We start from the raw sequence: 18,233 nt of genomic DNA, 5'->3' as shown, positions 1-18,233 counted from the left end.
TAGAAAGTATATTTTTAGTAGGTGTGTTTAAGCCTTTAACCATGATTCAGTATATAAAATGTTTAAATATTGTGGTTTTATTTTTCATTTAGGTTGAAGATTGTAAAAATTTCTTTTAAGTGCAAGCAGTTTTTTATTCAACTTAGGAAAGAATTGGTGAGTACTATCTTAAATTTGATCTGAAAGCAATGAAATCATTTCTACCATATGTCTGCATTATACTGACTGATACTATGTTGATTCTTGGTTTTGTCTGCAATTAAAAGTCCAGTTTCACCAACATTCTGGCTGTTTCATGTTTCAAGTAGACGATTACAATGCTTTATAAGATTTTTTTTTAAATTTGATTTGCCTTATATTTTAGATCCTTTTAGTTTTGCATTTGTATGCAGGAAATGTAACTTGTTTATGGAAGATAAATGTGGAAAAGGTTGCAAGTAAATCAGTATTAAATTTAAATGTCATAAGAAACCAAATTAAAACTAAAGGTAGCGCTTAATGCTGCTTCAGTTATATATGTGCTTGTAAGTTAATGTTTGATAAACATGTTGATTTCTATTATTCAGATTTGGTAATACATGATGACTTTATTACTTATATTTAAATAGAAGAGATAAGAATTTCTTTGTACTTCTAAATTACATGTGGTAAATTTTTATGCCTACTTCTGAATTTCTTATGGAAAAGGTTGGAGCTGAATGTTTCACTGCTTGATGTGTTTGCTATCCCATGAAGCACCACAGGACCACTGTGCATTTAATTCAGCAAGATGTGGATTGTTCTGTGCCCCCAAGAGATGAGCTTCCATCACAGACATAGCACTGGGGGAAGATGGAGAAATTTATTAAAAATATGACTATGTGATTAACTCGTCAGTTTAGTTAAGAGGTTTTGTGCAATTCTTACAACTGAAAGGATTTACTGTGAAGGTGGTGAGACAGTGGAACAGGTTGTGGGTGCCACAGCCCTGGCAGTGCTCAAGGCCAGGTTGGACAAGGCCTTGAACAACCTGTTTTGATGGGAGATGTCCCTGCCCATGGCAGGTGGGTTGGGATTACATGATCTTTAAGGTCTCTTCTAACCCTTAATGTTCGATGACTCTGTGATTTGAAGACCTGAAATACAGAGTTACAGACTGGATATAAAAGATGATTCTGTGCAGAAATGCATCTTGAGTACTGTAGGGCTGTTCCAGGTTTAGAGACAATATGGTTAAACAAGAAAAATACAAAGAGGAAACACCTGTTCTGTCAGATCAGGCCAATGTCTGGTGACTAGTACTAATGCTGAAAACAGGGGTCATACAGGTACACCACAGGTGTATCTTAAGTAAAATCATGAAGTGAACAGGAGTGTCTGTCAATGTGAGCAGACATTATGCAACATGAGCAGAAAAATGGTGATACAAAAAAGATGGGGGGGAATGTTGTATTGTGGGGACACAGCATTTTTGTAAAACCCCACTGTAGCTACAGGCTTGTTCTCAAAGGCAAGCTGATCTCTGACAGCCCGGAGATCAAATTTTGTCTTGATACCAGTGTGTGTAACTTCCATTACAGTTGCAGGAAATGGTATTTGCATGTGAGATGAGAATTTGGAGTTTTATTTGGAATTCAGAAATTATGAACTGCAGTTGTTTTCTAAATCAGAACTTGATGAAAATGCTGTGGTAGCAGATTTCAGGACCTTGAACATTAAGATACCTAGATATAAAGTAGGATTGCATACTGTGTACTGGACTGTTTCCTCTATTTTCTGCAGAAAAAAAATCTGCTTATAAGAGAAGGTAATACAAAGATAGCTTTCTCATCTTGTTTCCCTGTTACCTTTTAATACTCTGCATATTGTTACTTGCATGAGAATGTAGTTTTTATAATTAATGTAATTTCTCTTCTGAGACATCTTATCCAAGCCAACAAATTAAAAAGCCTTATAGTGTTTTTCTTTAAACTCTGTATATCAGATGAAAACTGGTGGCAAGAACTTAATTTTCATTCATTCCAAGTAGTGAATATCTTAAGATCAAAGTTCAAATTTGGCTTCCAAAGAAGTCATACTTAAACTAATTTTTTAATCACAGCTAATATTAAAATTCTTGTTTCCAGATTTACTTTCCCTGACTAGATTCATAGGATAAGATTCATCTCACCTATATTCAGCTTCAGTTAGGTTAAAAGAATGTATTTTCTGTTCATGGTTACTTGGCTCCCCAAGGCTCATTGTTAGACTTCCTCTGTAGTAATCACACACAAAGGTGCGAAGGCTGAAACATCTGAACTGGAAGTACATTTTAGGATGGGTTAAGTTGCTCTCTGGTGGTATATTCTTCCTTTTGCTTTCACTCCCATTAACAATAAAGGGAGCCTAAATGACTCTCTTTAGGCAGCAGAAACTAGGTGAAGTGACTCAGTGATTGCACATTTGGTATGTAAAATATCTCTGGTCTAGTGCTTTGAGTGCGTATTTTAAATCACCTATTTACAATACGGCAGGGGAAATACATTCATGGTATGCTGATGATGTGTTTCAAACTTGTGTGTAAATATGTAACAAATTGTACATCTGAGAAACCGCAATTATTTGAATGCAAAGCTGAGATGCTGTAGAATATTAAGTTAGTGGACTTGGGAAAGGAATGTTTCACTGGTTTTATTTTTTCCCAGCTGGGCTATATACACTTTTCTATAATCATAAAAAGATATTTTTCAGATGCTGCTAATGAGTGTTGAGAGCTTTTAATTGCAACTGTCCTCAAAAGTGCAAGTGCCTTATCTTGTAATCACCTATTAAATTTATTCCCTGACTTGGCATAGCTTAAAGGCATCAACATAAGTAAAGAACTATTTGCCTACTTTTATTAGATTAAATCTGTGTTTAAATAAATCACCTAAATGAAGTGAGATGAAGCAGTTTAGTGTCATAGTCGTTTTCCAGTGGTGGTATAATACAATCTTGAGTATGGTGGAGTATTCTGACAATCATATAGGTGGAGCATATATCCACTGGAGTAGATTTTTTTCCCATTGTTGTTTTATGGTTTTGTGGGGGGAAAGTATGTTATATGTAGGACTTATTCCTCCAACATTAGGAGCCCCCTGAGCCATTACTTCAATAGCAGGTTTTTCCACTGTATCTTCCTTTGTTCTGCCTGTTCTGTATGCTGCTTCCCTTACATGTTTGAAGCTGTTCTAGAATAATTCAGTAGTTTCATTTTTCTAGATGTTTCCTTAAACTTCTCTGGTTCTATTTAGTTGCACGATTTAGTTGTAGTAATATCAATAGCCAGCATCAAGCTCTTAATGCCATCCAGCATGTTTTTGTGGTCTTGATTCTTTGACAGCCAAAGAAGCTGTTCAGCATTTTCTTTTGCTCTTTTGGAGGCCATATGTCTATTGAAAAATGACTTGAGTCTGGAACTAAACAAGATGATAGGTTTCTGGCCATAACTGAAACCTAGTTTCAGTGAGTGGCCAAAATAATTGATTTTATTTTTTTAAGTTATAGTTTATGTATCTGAAGTTTGTGCTTTGAACTTTGACTTTTTTTGACTGACTTTTAGAAAAACTTGGTCTGAAATCACAAGGTGATGCATGGGCTTATCTGCCCAAGCACATACTTGATCTTAAGTAGCACTGGCATTCATTAGATGCCTACTTGATTGCTGCCTAATCCTATCAAAGTTTCTGTGTTGCACTTTTTTTGTGAATAGCAAATACTACTGGCAGAAGTATCTGTGCTGCATTTAAGCTTTCACAGGACTTTTGCCCACTGTTTCTGGAATATGTTGAGTATGGGGAGCATCTGCCCTTATAAAGCACAAGTCTTGTCTTTCTGAGATGGGGTAGGGAATTAGTGCTTTTTTCTGGGATTTTTCCTTGCTTAGCCGAAGTAAAAGGGTTTCATTAGAGAGTAAGTTTTTCAACCCAGTTTCTTTCCTGAACAGCAAGAGATCTGCTGTGGAGTCACTGTTTCAAGGCAGGCAAAGGTAGGTTTGAATGAATGGCCCCACTCAAGGTGCTTGTTCAAGTACTGAGCTGTTCTGTGTGAGAGGAGCACCAGTATCCAGTCTGCTTTTTTTGTTTGTTTTGCCTTTTTTTAATAATAGGAACCACAAAGAAGACTTGGATTTGACTATACCCTACCTCTGTTTGTCTTACTGTAGTTTTGTGCTGGGGCCCAGAGCTTCATTACCAGTATTGCATCCCAGCTGCTTCCCTCTTCCTCTCCATAGCAAGCAGACTGTTTTCTTCTCTTTAATAGAAACCACAGACACAATTAGTAATATAAAAATTTTGGAACAGAATCGTGCTGTGGCTCCATGAGGTAGTCTTCTAACACTGATCTCAACAGACATAACCCCCTGAAGTGCCTGTATGTCGTTGTCATACCATAGAGCATTGTGCATCTTGCTGGAGCCTTGTGCTGTAAAAGCATTCCGTGGGCTGCAGGGCTGCAGTGTAATTGTCCTGTTACTTTATGTGCTTTTGGCTGAAGTACCATGGACATTACAAATGTCAGCTTGGGGTCTTACGCTGAGCCCACATTGATTCAAGCCTGCTGTTTTCAGGGAAGACAGGGACAACCTTGTTCTAAATTCAGCAGTAGAACCAGATCTTGCCCCCCAGAATCATCAGCAAAGATGAATTTCAGGTGCCCAAGTTACACTGGAATATTTCAGAACCTGCAAGGTTGAATAGGGGAAGGATGAGTGCACTTAGGAGCCACTATCATATATTATTCTCTATCTTAAACAATGTTTCCTAGCTGTAATTGAGATGAAGGGGAAGGGTTTGAGAATCAGTTCTCCCCGCACTGCAATGAAAGCTTTAAAAGCTATGAATAGAACTATTGTTAAGGTACCTTTAAAGCTCTAGCGCACCAAGTTCCTGTGAAAGTGCTGTCTCGAATTACAATTAAGTTGATCTTTTGCAGCTCCTTCTCATCCTGCCATACCAGCTCTTCCTTCATGCTTCATGTCTGATCTACTGATCAGATGGTGGCATGAGATTCTGATCAGCTCATTTTCTGGAATACAAACTAGGGGAAACAGCAGGTTATATTTTTTTTCCCCAACCCATAATTATAATACTTTGAATGACATTAAAATGCATGATCATCAGCTCATATAACTTATCAATTTTTCTTTTCCAACTGTTCAAAAGGCTGACAGAACATGAAAATTCGCTACATCATGAGAACTTTTTGTTAGAATCTAAAATCTTAGCTGTTTCATCCTTTGCTGGATCCAGATGAGGGCAGTCCATAATTTTACATAGTTGCTCTCTTGCAGAATAGTAATCTACCTTGTTTATATTGTTTGCCTTTTACATTGTTGATAAGGCTTTTTATGACTGCATAGGTAATGGACTTAATTTCTGTTATCTTGTTTCTGACTTGTAATTTTTAAATGCTTCTGTTCACATGTCTAGAAAATACAGAGAGCAATTGGCAAAACTTGGAAATTAAGAACAGAGATATAAGTAATCTTTGTAATTGAATTAAAATATCAGCGTTTAGTTTCTTGGATATTATTTCTTAAATATCATCAATAAATACTTAAGAGTTTGCTGTTTGTTTTAAATCCATTTTATTTTGCCTTAAATTTGTCGTGTAGCTGAAAATACAGTGTCATTCTTGTTCCCGAATACAACACTGGGTGAAGAATTTCAGGTCTCTGCCTTGGTTTCTCAGCAGATCTAAAGATGAGCACAGCAACAAAAGCTTAACTTGGAAAAGGACTTTACTACTAAGTGAAATCAGTTAAGGTGTGCAAAATGTTGGGGAGAATTTAGTACTGGGAAGAGAAAGAAGAATGCTGATGATATTTCTGGACATACAGAGGGTTTTTATCAAGCTCTCTCAACAGGCAGAGTAGCTTAGCTTGCTTTGCTATTTTGCTTCTTGCATTTCCCAGGAATTTAATGAATCATTTAGAAGCAGGCACATCAGTTGCTCTTGAAATCAATACCTGTTTCCAATCTCCAGCTGCCACATGTGCATGACAATTGCTCATCTTGACTGTAGTTTTGAACAGAGAGGCATATTGTCTTTGAGCTCTCAGATCATGGAATCATTTTCATGTAGTTTGGGTCATACCTTTTAGACTTGTTTCTAGATGACTAAACAGACTGTTAACCTTTGAGCAGGTTCTTTAAAAAAAAACCCACGACCCAGGGGAACAAAAAAAAAAATCTTCAAAGAAATTGTAAAGGTATTTAAAAAGGGTTTGTTGTACATAAAGTTAATAGAAAATTAGAGTACCACTTCAAAAAGCATGATTTAAAAAAAATGCCCCAAAGTCAACAATATTTATCTTAGTTTCAAAAGTAACTTGAAATAATTCTTACCTGAAATATATTTTTCTCATTTTTTAGCATGAATCTAGAGAAACGTTACTGGGATTCAATATGGTGAATTACCGAGCATGTAAGAATTTGTGGAAAGCTTGTGTTGAGCATCACACGTTCTTCCGTTTGGACAGACCACTGCCCCCTCAGAAGAACTTTTTTGCACATTATTTCACTTTGGGTTCCAAGTTCCGGTACTGGTAAGTGCTGATTTGAAATGTGTGGGAAAGAATATGAGTGAATAGGCAGCTCATCAATAAACATAGGGAATTATCTAGACTCTATATTAAAACATAATTCAAGTCTTTGAATCCTGCAACTGTCCCCCTTCCCTGTTGGCCGAAGTTTCAAATGTTGGTAATTTTTTAAGATGGCTTGAAAATATAATTATTATATTATTAGTGGCCGTTATTGCACTGGTACTCTGAGATTGTCTCCCAAGGTGCATTTCTTGGCCTGTTTTCCTGCTGGGTTATATTTATCTTAAAAATGTTGTCTCAAAACTTCAAAGCCTTTGACCTGGTGTTTTTGAAAACCGTTGAGTCTCAGATGCTGTGTGCAGCAACAGCAACAAGACCGACCTAAGTTAATACCAAATATGAATTACTGAAAAGAAGCTCATACAAGTAAAACCCACTTATCTACATGTATACAAATAGGAATTAGGTGAAGACAAAGGACATACATGTTCTGTATCAAAACCAGAGCTTTAGAAAATAAGGAGGAAATTAAATCCATAACCTTTAAGGATGAACTTAAAATAATAGGCAAGAAGCTTGGAGGTGCACAGAATGACTGTGTAATAACTATAATCCCCATAATGCTGGAGTGGGTGGTGTTGGGTTTTGTTATTTTATAGTTTTTATTTTAAAAAATATATCTCTGTTCAGTGACTGAATTAACTGCCTTTGCAAGTAATGCAGAATGCCAATGGTTTAAATTGTGCCTGAAATAGAGAATAACAGAGCTACTACTAATCATCCATCTAGAATGGCAGTAGTGTCTGTGACGTACAAAGGGACATGATGAAAAGCTAGAAAACACAATAACAGGCTATTTCTGTCACATTTGTGAATTGCATAAATGTATAAAGAGGAAAGTAATTCAGTGGCTAACTGTTTATAGCATCTGTTTTTTGACCAGCATTCCCAGTACCCATTTGAGAAACAGCATTCTATGATCCTGAACAGCGTTTGAGACTTGACTCAATGTTGCTGTAGAGAATTTCAGGGAGCTTTTTCATTTCTGTAAAGATTTTGAATCTGAATCACTGTGGTTACTATTACAGAATAGCTCTTTGATGATGACTTTCAACTTAACATGAAGATGAGAAGGGAAACTGCCTAAAAATGAAGAAGGTCATTAAAGTTGCTGAAACAGCCAAAAGGCTGGAATTTCTGCAAGTAGTTTGAGAGATTGTCAAGAGGCAATAATATAGCGTGCAAAGAGAGGTTAAGAGCACTGGGCTTGTTTAATCTGGTGAAGAGGAAGCTAAGGGGGAATTCAGTAGCAAGCCTAAAGCTGCTTCAAGGGCAGTGTCAGTACTGATGGACCCAAAGGTGCTGGTAACAGGCAGGTGAGACTTCATCTTAAAGATTCGGGGTGGACATGAGGGAAAGTGTGTGGGTTTCTCAGAACAATGTGTGCTGAAACAAGTTACCTGGACTGGCTGTGGGATCTTTGTTAGTGGAGGCTTTCAAAACTCAGCTAGACTAAGCCATGGCCAGAGGTGACCTAGTGTTAGCAGGAGATTGGACTAGAGACTTCTAGCCAACATTTCTATGATCAAAACAAGCCAATAAAATACAGAACTGACAGGTCTAGACAGAATTATCTCCACTTCTGAAAGAAATTGGGGACATGAAATTGTTGAACTATTAAATTGTTACATAAGCTATTTCCATTGGTTTAAAATACTTCTATACAGCAAATTTTAAAGCAAATTTGGTTTGTTTTGGTTTTTTTTTTAAGCTTCCAAGAGGGATCTAGAAGACTGTTAGTAGGAAAAGGTGACTTCTGTACATTGTATTTTTCAAAGTGGTTTTAATAATATTCCTGACCAAATACTCATGAAAAAACATGGAGAGTTTTATTGTGTATTAGCATCTCTTTTATAATCAGATGGGAAACAAGCAGATTCCTTTTTCACAACGGAGGGAAGTTACCACTGGAGTGATACAGGGTTTTGGTGGTATTTCACAATGAGGGGTGAGTAGGCAATAAAATAGCAGATAAAGTTCAGTGCCCAAAAATGCAAAATAAATTGCACAGAGAGAAGGAAAGAGCAGGAACATTGATTCTCTGAAAACCCTAAATCAGTTATTAGTAGCAGTTATAGAAGGACAAATACAATGATAGAGTTATTGGAAAGCAATAGAGGCAAATACAGCCAACTTACTTCTTGGAGTTAAAAATGTGTAACCCCAGCAATTTAGCAGGCAGCAGGTTTGGAAAGAGAAATTTCCTGGAATCGCAGCATGTCAGAGGTTGGAAGGCAGCTCTGGACACTGTCGAGTCCAATGCCCTGTTCTAACAGGGTCCACTGTAGCAGGTTGCCTAGGAGAGTATCCAGCCACGTTTTGAATGTCTCCAAGGAGCAAAACTGCACCATCTCTGAGCAACCTGGTTCAGTGTTAAACTATCTTACAGTAAAAACTTTTTTTTGTTTGGGTGGGTGGTGAGGATGTTGTTGTTTTGTAGCCCTGTCCTTGCTGCCTGCAAGAGTAAGATCTCTCATATTTCTGTTTGTGCCGATTGCCTCTTGTCCTGTCTCTGGGCTCCCTTAAGAAGTGTCTGGCTGTATTTTTTACTTTTCCTTTGTGGTGTTTGATCGTCCTGAGCCTTCTCTTCCTGAGGCTGAACAGTCCCAGCTCTCTCAACCTTTCCCCATCCATCAGATGCTGCAGACCCTTAGTTGTCTTTGTGGCTCTTTGCTTGGCTTGGAGGGCTCTGGAACTCCACCCAGCATTCCAGATGTGCTCTCACCTGTGCTGGGAAAACCTGCTCTCCAACCAGTTGACACTCAGCCTGTGCATGGGGTTATTCCCCCTCAGTTGCAAGTCTTTGCATTTTCCTTCACTGAATTTCATGAGATTCTAGCTGGCTCAGGTCTTCACACATCCAGTAGTTCTGTAATATGAATGTGGAGATAGATAATTCTTTGGTTTCCTTATGTAAATATCCCTATAGGAGGCTCTGTGCTTGGTCTGAAGTTATTAATGGAGAAGTGGCTGCAAGAGCAAGTCTTGCTGGTATCTTGTCACCAATTCTTAAGGGCTGATAGACACTCAAAAATCGTACTTTTTTTCTAGAAGAGAAATTATGAAGTAGTGTAAAGAATCTTTGATTTGACACAAGACATCTGGTCTTATATGAAAAGTCAGCAAGTTCCAAGATCTAAACTTAGTTTTGACAAGTTGCATAGAAGAATACAATCCTGATGTGCTTATCATGTATTTTTTTGTGGTATTTTGCTAAACTAAGTAGCAACTAAGTTATTAGCAATTCAGAGAATAGTTTAGGAAGGGTACGGAAGAGATACTGTAAGTTTTTGACAGTGGCTATAGCAGGAAGTATGATTAAGTGTTAAGTGTTACCCAAAGATCCAAGCAGATATTTCTTGTTGTTTTGGATAAAAAAGCAAATGGAAGAGAGCGCTTTTGTTATGTCTAAAATTAATTGGAAAGAAGACCTACATTTTTACCAAATGCTTTCTAAGGTTCCACTGTACTGAAGCTTGGGCAACTGCTTGAGCATGACTGAAAACGCAATTTAGGCATTTTGTTGAGATGGTTCCATTTTAAACAAGAAATTGTTATTTAATCATGTTGGATTTAGCAGTTTGATTTTTTTTTTTGCTTTCCAGTGGGAGAACAGAGGTCCAATCAGTGCAGTATGGTAAAGAGAGAGCAAATAAAGACAGGGTATTTGCAAGGTAAGTAACTTACATTCTTTAATATTTCCCCCTTTATATATTTACAAAATTCAGAATAGCCTTCAGTCTGTGTAGTTTGTTGTCACATGTATTAGCCCTCTTTGTGCTATTTTTATAGCAAAGAATGGTCTCCTGCTGTTAGAATACTCCATTAAAATACTGAGTTAATGGGTATTTTTATGTGATAATAACCTGCAACTGTATGTGTGTATTTCCTTTAGAATATGTACAGTGAGTCTTACTTGTGAGAACAGCTTTATCACTGTAGTCTCAATGAGGTGTTTTGCTATGAAAAGTGAGCTGCTTCTGAAGGTATTTGGTCACAGAGTAGTTGGCTAATCAAGAATACATTACTTAATTTTATTCCAGGCTCCTGAGGAGTTTAGTGATTACAATAAAACAGTCAAGACATAGATTTAGTTCTTTCTTGAGAAATTATGATGCTGTTTTCAAAAGTAAGACAGCTTCTACATCCCCTTGGCAGTCTGCTCTGATCATTAATAGAATCTTTGTGGGGAGGGGGCAGCTCTGTCCCTTTTTTGTGCTTCTACTTTTACTGAGATCCAAGATGTCTTTTTGCCCCTTAAGGAACTCTGGACTGCAAATTTATGCATGCAGACTTCTAGTAATAAGTCCAGCAACCTTCCCAAGAGCCTGCAGACAGTGTTTTTTAAGAGCATTGGTGAATTCTGCCTTGATTTCCTGCCCTGTTTCCACCCCTTCTTTTCCCCTGTGCATTATAATTTGGCTTTTTAGCTAGGCCCACCATAGACGGATCCATACTAGGTTTGAGAGGCAGAAATGCTGTAACATGCTGGTTCAACAAGTAGATTTTATAAACCCATTTTTTTCTATGTAAAATTATTTTTTACTCTATTTAATTTACTTTGGGGATCTGAGTGAATTTAGATTTGTACTTGGAGCAACTTTTTTTAGTACTCAGAGGCTCAACACTGTGACGGTGAGCTTTACTTTGCTAAATGACAGCTATGAATCAGTTAAAAACTATTCTTCTTGTTGCACTCTGAACTTGGCAATTGCCCACAAGTCAGCTGGGTGGAGGAGAGCTGATACTTTGCTTTGAGGAGTGTTTTTATCATTTCAGAAACTCTTATGCAGTAGATGGCACTCTTCCCTTTGCAGCAAAACCCAGGAAGTGCTGCTGGGGGTCACTTCTAGTTTATAATGTATACAGTTGGATAAAATCAATGAAGTCAATAAAATCAAAAGCCATGGCTAGAACTGCTCTTATTTTCATAAATCTTGGCTTTTTTTAGTTAATAAAGTGCTTGGCTCTTCTGTCCGGAATTTTATTTTCCACTGTTGCTTTTTTGATTAAGGAATAGAGCATTTATCCACACATTTTGAGTTTCTTAGAAATGTTGATGACTGATGTCTGAGGCGTATGTGTTTATGTCAGTGAAATGAAATAATGGTGTATTGTAACAAATACATCTCAAAAGACTTCTGATAAATCAGCTGCTTCTTCTTCATGTCTTCCTCATGACAGTGTGCAATTAATGTATTTTAAATTTTAAAGACCTTTTTATATTTTCAAGAGTGAAAAAAGCTTGAAATAGAAGGCATTTCTAGAACAGTGTTTTGCAAGAAACTTAATCTAAGAACATTAATTGTCTTCTAAATATTTGCATTTCAAGCTGACATACTGAGTAGATGCCAGCCCTTTTATATTCATACAGAGGATAAATTTTGTTTTCTAAGATTTTCCGGGTGTGATGGGGGTTTTATTCCTGGAACCTGCCTTTCTCTTTCATGGTGTGCCTTTATCAGACAAAGTCATGGTGGTGTTGAACAGCTTTTTAAGCTTTCAGGCAGTGGGCTTGTTTTGGTTGCTTTTCAAGGTCTTTCTTGAGAATTAGGTGGGCACATAGATTTAAATAATTGCTGTTGCTTTTATTTTTATTACATAAGAAGATTTATTCAAGATCAGTTTAAAAAATGTTTCTGGTGGTTTTTTGGTAGGGTTATCCAGACTGACACTTGGATTTCTTAACAGTATCTAATTAGAAACTGCCTTATTTGAAATAATACTATCTCAGCAAACCTTTTAATGATTTCATGGTAAGAACATGAACACAGAGAGTTACATAGAGATGTTACTTGAGTGATCTGTTTGTTCTAAGTTGGGAAATGGTGATTGCCACAAGCAATGACGAGCCGATGTGGCCTTTGCATGCTGAGTGGAACGTAGGTGCAGAGTACGAGACAGGGAAATAAAATTTTTCAACAGCCATTTGAATAAAACAAGCAGTTTTAACCTACAGGAAGCAGGCTTAGCTGTTTGTTCTCAGGATTTTACTTTAAAATTAACTGAAAGATTTTTTTTTTTCCAAATCATAGAAATATTTACATTTCATTTTTAAAAATGAAATTATTACTGTGAAGGATATATACTGTAATAAATTGCATACATTATGTAGGTGCTGTTTTCTTAATCTTTGTGCAACACTAAGTTCAGCATTCTGAAGGCTGTTGCTGCCGTTGTTTAGGTGTTTTGGGGTGGTTTTTTCTGTCATTTTCATTCCAGCTGTTCTCTTGGCTCATTTATTGCAGGATATTCTCAATCCACAAAACCCTGTAAGAATTCCCAGAAACTTAATAAAAGTAGATAATAAGAGTAAAAAAGGTAGAAGTCATTAATTGAGAGAATTCTTAAAGGGCACTACTTTCTCATAAAGTCCTTGCAAAATATTCTAGTGCCGTTCAGTTCTGGTGTGCATGGGGGCTGAGAGAAGGGAGTTTTGAGTGAGTGGATGTCAGTCATTTGTGTCTGCGAACTCCCTTCATTAAACTGCAGTCTGTTTCCAAAAATTCAATCTTGCTTCAATTATGCACTTATTCAGGTTAATTAAATAATTTCTCAGGTGTTTTAAATTGCTTATGTCATTTGTGTGATGTACCCTGCAGATTTGTGTATAGTTTCAGTTTCTTGGTCTGCAGCAATATTTGTCAGTTTTGCTGAGAAATGCGTTCCCTGTACTTCTTGTCAAAATACAAAGCAGGGCTGTGGCTCCAGGTTATGTTTCTTTTTGGGACAGAAATAATTTTTTAAATTCCCACCTGTATTCCCAAACAACACCTTTGTTCTTTCCCAGCTTCTGCAAGATTTTAGCCCTTCAGCTGTGGGATGCCAAAAAAATTCTGTCTTTGAAGGCTTTTCTGTACTGTAGCTGAGCTAATATTATGTCATGGGGTTTTTTAGTTGCGTTACGTTATTTCATCCATTTCATCCCTGCTACTCAATTTTGGGTGTTTGGGTTGGTTTTTTTTGTATTTGCTGTAACATTGCAGCTCATAAGACTCAGGGGCAGATAAAGTTTTCAGTTTCTCTTGCTACTCAAATAGATGGAACTGCTTCCAACTTTCTTAAGAATGTCCCTGCAGGTACACCAAAATTAAATCTGAAAATGGCTTGTGCTGTTAACTATCAGTGCCCTGTGCTGGGTGCAATAGAAGCATCCCAGCTGAGCAGACAGAGGTGGAATTTAGAATTTCAAATTTGAAAGTTTTTTACAGCTTGGTTTTTCTCTCTCTCATCTCCTCAGGTGCACTCTGACATAAGAAAGTTATTTTAATATTGTTAGAAATCAGACATACAGGACAGATTTGTAGGTATATGTCACAACAAATCTTGAATGTTAATTAAAAAAAATTATTGTTAGATTTAGAAGTGTTGACAAGAGAACTAAAATGAAAAAGCCACAGCACTAAGAAGTTCAATGCTGCAGTGTGGTAATTTTTTCTTTGAAATTACTGCAAAGACAGGAAATTGGGGCAACAAACATGAGTGGGTGGGACTCTGAGGTTAGAGCTGTTAATAAAATAATTGAAACGAAGCTTTGGTGATAAACACTGCAGCTCTTTATCATGGTGGTGTAAGGTATTACTTCTGAAAGATCAGACCCTATCCACAGTAAAAGGTGAGTGTTTTCTTGACATTGGATATTTTGATAAGGAAGAAGGTGATGCCTTGCTCATTTTAGAGTTGTGTTCGTTTGTTGTGTAGATTGAGGAAGTTTGCATAAACATAGTTACAGACCGTGGCTTAAGATATAAAGCAGTGGGGTTTTTGAAGCAGTCAAAAATGTAGTTTTTGGAAAAACTTGTTGTTGTTTTTTTTTTTTTTCTCCACCCTATATACTCCTGTGTCTGTCTTTGTAGTTTATCTAGTTTCACAGAGGCAAGGATGGTGCACTTTTACTGTTGTTGAATGTCAAATAAAGAAAAGCCCCCCCGCCCCCTCCAACTTTCCTACATTCCATTTGTTGCTTTTTCACTGAAGGTAAATGAGGTTCAGTAGTTGCCTTTACATGTCTGTCAGCAAGTACTATATCTGCTGTCCTGTATTTACCTAATTCAGCATTGGTTATATTATGTTCTTTTTTCCCTCAGACTGTTCTTTGGTTGGTAGTAGAATCCACCTCTTGGAAGAACTGGCTCTTGGTGCTCATCTGCTGGCTGCAAACAGCTGTCAGCAGGGTCCAGCTAATCATAGCTCTGATTAATAAAAGAATAATTAAAGGCTAGAATTAGACATGCATTTCAGTTCTGCTATTTCAGTTTCATGTTATTTTACCTGTTCAGAATTGCTCACATTTACATGTTTGTGAAGAAAGATATATAAGTAGTTTGAGTTGCTCACGTTTGAAGCAAATAACAGAAATCAGAATTTTGATTTAATTGGTACGATACCAAGCTAATTATTTTTCAAATCAAATTAATACTTAAATACAGTGAAGTGTTCTAAGAAACTGGACGTGCTTCTCCTGAGGAATTAATTGATATTTTCCCTGTTTTCAAATATCAATATACTATTAGATTTTTTCCCTCAGGTGGAATAACACCTGAAACAGTATTATTTAGAATAGCCCATCTCGCTTAACTGCTTGAAATTTGTCAGAAATTTAGAGCAGCAAAGCAGAATGCAATATATGTTCAGAACTGCTTGGTGGGGTAAAAATAAAAATAAACCCTCCACACGCAGACCACCACTCCTTTAGTATCAAACAGTGTTGACATCTTACTTATTTCTGTATGTGAAGCTTATTCAATGTAATGCTTGGTTGATAGTTATTGTAGACTTTTTTGATAATATTGAGGACAATATTATCTGCTTGAGGTGTTAACTTGCATTGAGTTTTAAGTTCTCTGAGAAGCAAAAATACATTTGTAATCAGGTTTCTCATTTTCAGAGGATGTAGTTTGTGTGCAGGTAGTTCTTTAATTTTTTGAAGTTCCTTCTTTCTGGAGTTGCTCTTTCAGTAAACCAGTAATAATGACAAAGATAAAGAAGTTATCATGTGTCACAAGGACAGTAAAGCCAGAAATTATTTTGTGATATGGGTGTATGGAGCTGTGCTGCTGATACAATAATATGTTGTCACCTCATTATGCAAAGCCAGAGAATTTACAGATAGAATAGGAAGGCAAATGGAAATGAAATTATCATGTCACAAAAGATTGAAGTATCACTGGAACCAAGAGACGGTTTGGGTAATGATAGAGAAGAAATCTGAACTATGTAGGACCATCAAAGCAGTAGAAGTAAAGTAAAAACCCAGTAACACAAAATATACAGGACATGTATGAATTGTTTAAAATTATTTTTTGTTGTTAGCTGAAGAATTTTCAGTTGAAAACAACAAACAGTGAAAGTCCGGGTATGTTCAGTTGCAGGATGACTGAACCATCCAATGCAATGCTAAGAAAAAAGCAACCTCGGGTGATTCATTTGATGATTTCCAATATAAAAGGGAAATGTATTTAATGAGAAATTACAAGTATGGTTTCATTTGTGCTTAAGAAATAGGTGAAAGAAACAGCAGGAGATTGTAGGCATCCTGGAATGACTGGAGAATGGGAAGAAAAAGCTTTGTTAATGTCAAGAAAGGACAACGAGTAGAAAATAGAATTCCTTTTGTATAAAAGCCCTGGTGATAATGACCTTTAACCTGAAGGACATTTCTGGCACAGAACCAAATGAAGTTCTGTTACCCACAAAGGAGTTCAAATAGTTAAATAGTATTGTTGCATCTGCCTGACAAGTGACAGGGCATGTTCTGGGAGAAGGCATGTCATCTTGATGGGAACCCCTGATGTGTAAGCAAAACTTGGTAATTCTATTGTCATGTTGATGCTTACCCCACTTTCAGTTCTTCAAAGTCTTTGGGAGTTTTTTTGGCCTGATGTTTTCACTGCTTTATTTTTTCTGAGGTGGCTAAACAACTGTGTTACTTAGAGGAGGTTTTTTTGTTTGTTTATTTGGTTCGTTTTGATCTACATTTTTAAGTTCAGATCTCTCAATGATTATTCTGTTTGAGTCAGATTGTCTTTGAGGCATTAGAAGTTTAGCGAGTTCAGATTCTGCTTACCTGTCTCCCTCGCAGCCAACAGTAGTTTATTGCTATTTCAATGGCTTTCTATTCAAAGTACAGCAAATGAAGTACAGTAGATGGAGAAAATACAGAACTGCCCATGTAAATGTAGCTTTGCATTATTATATTTCCTTTCTTACATATCATTTGGTTTCCTATGATAGAACATCAGTTTCATTCTGGTGAGTTTTATGTAATTTTGTTCTTACACCATATAATTTTTGGTTAGCCATTTTACTTTCTTCTTCTTCTAGATCCCCCAGTAAACCCTTGGCACGGAAATTAATGAGTGGGATGGATTGGGAAGTAGTGAGTAGGAACTCGCTGTCTGACGATAGGTTGGAAACACAGAGCCTCCCATCACGGTCTCCACCTGGAACCCCAAATCAGTGAGTAGCATCAGATCTCTCCCTAGAAATGACTCCCTACCTCTAATGTGAGTGACCTGCTTGTGTCATAAAAGGATTAATGTGTTATGTATACAAATAGCTTCAAAAATTCTGTGCCAAATGATTCTCTGTAACACGTAGCTTCAGATAAAAATAAGTATTTAGGGGCGAGTTTTAGGTGCTTTTCACTTGACCTATAAAAAGTTTAAGATGTATCACACTACCCTAAATTTGAGAGCTTGAGTTTTCTCAAGCACAGTTAAAACTAAGTTATTAATTTGGTTTAAAAAAAAGACCTTGATGGTAAAATCTATGTGATATTTTAAAGATAATTTATTTTGGTTAATACCACTTTTTAAAACACTGGGGAAAATTACTTAATTGGAAATCCTTGCAGGTTTATTCCTCTCAATTTTTCTGCCTTTCCTTTCTGCATTCACTCTTTTCACATAGACAGAGCCTTCTGTTTTAAGTTAGTGAAAAAACATTCCTGATTTCTCTTGGAAGGTGACCAGTTTTCTCAGTGTGCTGAAACTGGCTTAAGAATCAGTATTACTCAATTTTGTATTGCATAAATGAGAAGATTTTAAGATTCTGCAGCATAATATTCACAAGATTAATGTTGTAAATATATGTAGCATTTAAAAATTACTGAAAAATTGTGCAATAATGATGCTTAAAGCATAACAAACTTAATCATGCATGTTTAAAAGAATTTTAATATTGTCATGCTGGTTTTCAAATGGGAAAATACTGGATTCCAGAAATGATAAGACTCTCAGTGCAAAGCTTATGATTCATCATGGGGAAGATGCAGGGGATAAATTGTTCATCTTAATGTTACTTAACTTAAGGTTAAGTTCTGCCATGAACAGAGCCAGGATTTGTCTTCTTGGGAATCCATTTTTCTTCTTGTTGACTGGGCTTGTCAGCTTGTTCATTGGATCATAATGATTTCAGACTTCTTTAATTAAAAGTAAATAAATTTTTAAATAACCCTTTTAAATAAACCCAGTGTTTATTAAAATAATTTTTGAACACTTAAAAAAATAAAATAACAAAATATATCTTGATCAGACAACATAATTGTTTCAGTGATTTTTGAAATTTTAATAAAAATATATGTATAAACATGTGCTTGCACTGAGACAAAATAATATTTTTAGCA

The 18,233-nt window shown here is 36.4% G+C and overlaps 1 protein-coding gene across 7 annotated transcripts in view; it reads left to right on the top strand.

Annotated features, from left to right (window-relative positions):
• Positions 1–18,233, top strand: part of PTPN4 (protein tyrosine phosphatase non-receptor type 4) — a 112,023-nt gene that overhangs the window by 63,733 nt on the left and 30,057 nt on the right. For all 7 annotated transcript variants that reach the window (XR_006018287.1, XR_006018288.1, XR_006018289.1 and 4 more), the window contains 4 exons: positions 93–156; positions 6,375–6,547; positions 10,213–10,281; positions 16,931–17,065. Coding sequence is in view for 4 of the 7 variants with exons in the window: in XM_042041596.1 (XP_041897530.1) it covers positions 93–156; positions 6,375–6,547; positions 10,213–10,281; positions 16,931–17,065 (441 nt within the window). In the remaining 3 variants the exon portion in view is untranslated. The remainder of the gene's footprint in view (positions 1–92; positions 157–6,374; positions 6,548–10,212; positions 10,282–16,930; positions 17,066–18,233) is intronic.

Source organism: Corvus kubaryi, unplaced genomic scaffold (assembly GCF_017639235.1).
Source record: "Corvus kubaryi isolate FWS band 111438036 unplaced genomic scaffold, C.kubaryi_AGA036_p1.0 37396, whole genome shotgun sequence".
Classification (NCBI taxonomy): domain Eukaryota; kingdom Metazoa; phylum Chordata; class Aves; order Passeriformes; family Corvidae; genus Corvus; species Corvus kubaryi.
The sequence above is the reverse complement of the archived record's forward strand: the minus strand, read 5'-3'. Positions and strand labels throughout refer to the sequence as shown.